The 5,634-nt window shown below is 30.5% G+C and overlaps 1 protein-coding gene across 1 annotated transcript; it reads left to right on the forward strand.

Moving 5' to 3' along the window:
• The first annotated feature begins 1,199 nt into the window (after positions 1 to 1,199).
• LOC107903514 (probable NAD(P)H dehydrogenase (quinone) FQR1-like 1) lies at positions 1,200 to 4,644 on the forward strand. Its single transcript, XM_016829585.2, has 4 exons — positions 1,200 to 1,388; positions 3,306 to 3,399; positions 3,830 to 4,092; positions 4,169 to 4,644. The coding sequence occupies exons 1-4, from the start codon at positions 1,366 to 1,368 to the stop codon at positions 4,398 to 4,400; spliced, it is 612 nt and encodes a 203-aa protein (XP_016685074.1). The 5' UTR covers positions 1,200 to 1,365; the 3' UTR covers positions 4,401 to 4,644.
• The last annotated feature ends 990 nt before the right edge of the window (positions 4,645 to 5,634 follow it).

Consider the following 5,634-nt stretch of genomic DNA (forward strand, 5'->3'; position numbering starts at 1 on the left):
AAATTAAAATTGGGTACACCTATAACAATCAAATCCAACCTTATAAAATAAAAGAAATTTAATTGACCAACAAATTTTAATAAATTAAAGTAAACGACCAAAAAAAGGTAAATTGTATTTATTTTATCAACGACAAATAATGATGAGCGTGACAACATGTCATCATTAAATTAAATTAAATTAATATTATTTTTTAATCCTTTAAATTATTCATATTAAAGTTATTAAATTATTCGAATTATAAAAATATCTATTCAAAATTGAAAATTTACCATTATACTTTAATTCTATATTATTTTTATTTGGTTAAATTTTATTTAAAATGACTTGAAGAAAAAAATTAATAATTTTTTTATATTTTACTTTGATATTTAATAATAATAAATTAATTAATATAATATTAAAAGTAAATATATGTATTTTTAATTTTCGAATTTTATTTCATTAAATAGAAATTTTAATTTAATTTACTGATTTTTAATATTTGTAAGTAAATTACTGTTAACTATTAAAATAAAATATTTGAAAGAAATCATCAAAATTAATATTGAGCGGTAAAATTTAATTAAAAATTAAAGTTAATGGTAAAATTTAATAAAATTCAAAGTTTAGTGATAAAATTCAATCATATAAAAATTTATTTATGGTTTCAAAATATAATGACAGAAAACAAAATATAGTGGTAAATTTTAATATTCACCTATAATATCTAGCAGATTTACATTTTAGCCCAAGTTTCTTCAACCGAAACTCCATTTAATTTATGAATAATAAATTTAATGAAATAAATTTATTTAACTCAAAGTAAGAATAATAATTCTAACTTAAAATCATTGTTTTCATAAGACCCAGACCCATAGATTGATTTGGTTAGATTGAAACAGGTCGAGGTGTTGGTTCGGAATAAGAGGTTAGACTAATAGACCCACGAATCGAGTTAAAAAATTGGTTCAACTAGTAGAGCCAATTTTCTCTATTTTTCTAATATTTTTTAATTTTTATTATTTTTAATAATTGATTAAATTAAACCGAACAAATCAACCATACTATGAGCAAATAGTCTAATTGATTCGACCACCAATCTGATTCTAAAATACTTACCATTTAGAATCAAACTAATTTTATTTTAAATTTGATAATTAAATAATAGAAATCAATTTTAATATATATATATATATATATATATTATAAATATATATATATCAAACCAACCGTGTGCAACTATAAATACAGCTTCTCGGCTCTCCCATTTTGCCTCATTCGTCAACAAAATTTTTTAGACTAAATAAAAAAAAAGAAAGAAAAAGATTTTTTTTTTTAAAAAGAGAGTATATTTTTGGTGGAGATTTTCAGAGGAATTCATCCATGGCAACCAAAGTGTATATTGTGTATGTATTATATTCTCTTTCGTTCTATCATTTTTTCTTAAAAAGATTTTTAGAATTTTATTTGGTGTGATTAACTTTTGGGGTTTGATCTTTGACTGATTTCTACTTTGGTAGAGTTTGATTCGTGATTATTTTCGTTTTTTTTTCCAATATTTTCTTTGAATTTTTTTATATAAGTTTCTTTGTTTTTTTTTTCACTCTGAAACTGTATTTTTCTATACTTTTTTAGCATATGATTTAACAGAAAGCTAGGATTTTCAATTAGTTTTACAAATTAATTTTCTATCGTATAGTTGGGATTTGATAAGCTGGAAAAATTCGATGGTTAATTTTCTGAGTTAGAAATTAATTTCCAGTTTGATGCCGGGAAATGCAGTATCAATTTAGGGGTTCTTTTAATTTTTTTGTTCTTCCAGGCCGTTGATTTTTGTAGTCATATTTAGTTGAGAAATAGCCATTGAAGTGACAGATGCTAGTAGTTTCAGCGTATTTTTCAATCTAATTTGTTTTGGGAATGTGATCAATGTAGCTATTTTATGATCAATAAGGTCAATTCTTAGATTAAAGCGTAGTGTTCAAATCGATTCTCATTATGCTCAATTTGATACATTAGAACAGCTTCAGGAAACCTTGATTGATTAACCGGATTCAGCATTTTTTTAATCAGTTTTGTTCCTTCTTTCTTGAAAATCTGTGTTGCATATAGATTTGAGTTGTTAACAAAAGCAATATATTTTGTTCTGGTTTGGAGATTTTGCCTTTAAAATCCTTTTGTTTTCTGGGTTTTTCTTGTAATCATTAATTGTGTGTTAGTACCTGTATTAAAAATGAAATTTTATGTCCATTAACAAGGAATTTGTGTTCAACTGTCTGATATGATTTGATAACTAAACCATATAACTCTTGTAAAGAGCTTTTATTTGTTGAACAATAATATGGAGGTAGTCAGGTAGTTGTCGGTTTTGAACGGGTCCTTTTGTTTAATCACCGACAAGTCATTGGTTTTTCTTTAATCTTTAAATGCATGATGGTACCTGTATTAAACATGAACCTGTATGTGCATTAACAAGGAATTTGTGTCCAACTGTCTGAGGTGATTTGATAACTAAAACATATGGCCCATGTAAGGAGCATGTATTTGTTGATTAATAATACGGTTTTGTTTACTCACCAAAAAGTTTCCTGAGTTTTGTATGAATAAGAATGTACCTCCCAAGTCACAGCTATTCCCTATATGTATACTTGACTCAAAATCATGCAATGTAGATTTATATACTTGTAGACCTGTGGATGCTTTTTTTATATGCTTATAGAAATACTATATTACTGTAGAATGTAGATTGTATATACTTGTGGACTGTGGATGCTTTCGTTATATGATTACTTTTTGTTCATCTGTTCTTTCGGAACTTACAAACAATGGCATTTGTACTTTTCCTTTGCAATTAACTTGAGATAAATTTCATGCCATCATTTGCATTCAATATTTGGCATCTAATCGTTATGATAAGCTATTATGTAAGGCATAGCATGTTCTTTAATTTATTGATTAGGTCCACCCTATGCAACTATTATCACACACTAAATCTTCTGGTTTGATTTGGCTTTGCTATCAACTCGTAGTTTATGACAGCATTCAGCCTACGGTCCTCTGCCCTGTATTTTTTATAGTTGAATAGTGGTGTAAGGTAAGCTGGGTGCGTAGTACTGGCTTTATCTGTTATAGGAGAGTTGTAATGTGAGATGTTATCCGATATTAGGAATATATAGTATAGCTGCACCAAGTTGGTTGTCTGTGTTAGAACATGAAGTAGGTGTTGAGAGGACAAAGTTACTAGGAGAGATTTCAATTGTATTGCCTACCTATTGCAGCAGATTTGGATAAATTTTGATAAAATCTTCTTATTGCTGTTACAGATACTATTCCATGTACGGACACGTAGAAAAACTTGCAGAGGAGATACAGAAAGGGGCCACATCTGTTGAAGGTGTTGAAGCCAAATTATGGCAGGTAATAATGGTGCTCCATATGCTGCTCTGGTTTGAATAACTTGCTTTCTTTTGTTAATTGACTAATGTCTAGTTACAATTCATTACATAAACATGGTCTCAACTGTTTCATCTCGATCAAGATATTTCTTATTTAGTTAGTTTTTTAAAAAAAATCCTTGAACTCATTCCCTGTCAGAAATCTTCGTCAGCAGTCATGTTACTTGTACATGTTACTGTCCATTAGTTATTAGAACTTGTGGTTCTCTTGGTTTGCTTGTTTTTGTAGATGAAATCATTGCAAATATGCTTTAGGTTTTGCATGGCCCTCCTTGATTCGAGTCGTTGCATTTAATTTGTTTAACCGAGTTTTGTAAAGCTCGGCTGTTGCAAATTCAGTTAAATAAGTGACTGTGTTTGATCATCTGTTAAACATCATTTATGTGGTATAGGTCCCTGAGACTCTATCGGAAGAAATTCTCGGAAAGATGAGTGCACCACCAAAAAGTGATGTACCGGTTATTACACCGAACGATCTTGCTGAGGCCGATGGGTTTGTTTTTGGTTTCCCGACAAGATTCGGAATGATGTCCGCACAATTCAAAGCTTTTCTGGATGCAACCGGAGGTCTATGGAGAACTCAGCAACTTGCAGGAAAACCTGCTGGGATCTTCTATAGCACCGGATCACAGGGCGGTGGACAAGAGACTACAGCGTAAGTTTTCTTATATCGAAATGGAACAACAAAAGCCTAACTAGTTTCTGAATCTATTTTTGGATTTTAACCACAGGTTGACTGCAATCACTCAACTCGTTCACCATGGGATGATATTTGTTCCCATCGGATACACCTTCGGTGCTGGCATGTTTGAGATGGAGCAAGTGAAAGGTGGAAGTCCATATGGTGCTGGAACATATGCCGGGGACGGATCAAGAATGCCGTCGGAACTTGAGTTGGCACAAGCTTTCCACCAAGGTAAGTACATAGCTGGCATCACAAAGAAACTCAAGGCAGCTGCCTGATCTGGATTTACTATAAAAACCACAAATTGTCTTTTCATTTTATTTTATTTTTTACATATATTGTACAAGTTTGAAAACAATAAATTCTTCATGTATTGCATGTATGATTTTATGTGTGTTACACCTTTTAACCATACATTGGTTTCGATTAATGCCAAAGTTTGCTCATATATTTTGTATTATTACTCGTCCGGACTCTGGTACGACAGTTCTTGAATGTAATGTGGATTTTTTTTTTCCTTTAGTATTTCTTTGGTTAAATTCTCCTATTAGTTCATATACTTTGTGAAAGTTGTGAATTTAGTCTATGCACTTTAATCTGGTTGTTTTTAATCATTGTACTTTTTAAATTTATAACTGCGACAAACATATTATCATATGTAATGCTACGCTAAAAAATCAGTTAATGGATTAAAGACGGTTATTTGGGTCAAGATTGAAATTTTAAAATTCAATAAGAACAAGGAGTTATAATGATGCAATTGGAGAATATGGATTAAATTTATAACTAGGACTAATAATTGATTTGATCAAAGTAAAATTAATCAATTCAAATTATAACTTTTGCTATCGAAATTTAAGTCTAGGGATGGGGAAATTGCAATAATACTGCCCAACTTTTATATGACCCACACTTTACCGGACAAAGTGATTTCGATTCAGAAAACTAGATCTTGAATGAATCTTGGCTGAATAGAAAAAACTCTTAAAATTACAAAAAAGAGTAGTTAATTGATACATTTTTACCGCCTGAGTACTTAATTAAGAGGAAAAAAAAGGGTTAATTGCAAAAATAATCACCTAACTCTGATAACGGTTTTATTTTAGTCACCCAACTATAATTTTCTTTTTTATTACTAAACTTACTGAAATTTGGTTGTTTTTAGTCATCCTCCTGTTAGTTACTGTTAAAATCAAGGCTTATCTTTAAGCCATTTAGAAATCAAGGGTTTCGACTAGCTTTTGCCCAATTCAAACGGTGAAACAGTAACCTCCAGCAAGTAGAACAACATATCCAAGAATGAGGCCGATCTGGATTTTTGGTTATGAACATTTGCTTTGAGTTTCGAAGGTTTTGGGCATCTTTCAGGAAAATCTAAACCGTGGGTGTGAAAAGTGGGAACTTTGGGATATCAATTGGTGGGCTTCGATCGCCGCTGTAACAACACGCAGTGGCCACAAGGTGCGACAACCTTAAGACTTTTGGAGAGAAAGAAGTGAGAAACGAGAAGAA

Source organism: Gossypium hirsutum, chromosome D05 (genome assembly GCF_007990345.1).
Source record: "Gossypium hirsutum isolate 1008001.06 chromosome D05, Gossypium_hirsutum_v2.1, whole genome shotgun sequence".
NCBI lineage: Eukaryota > Viridiplantae > Streptophyta > Magnoliopsida > Malvales > Malvaceae > Gossypium > Gossypium hirsutum.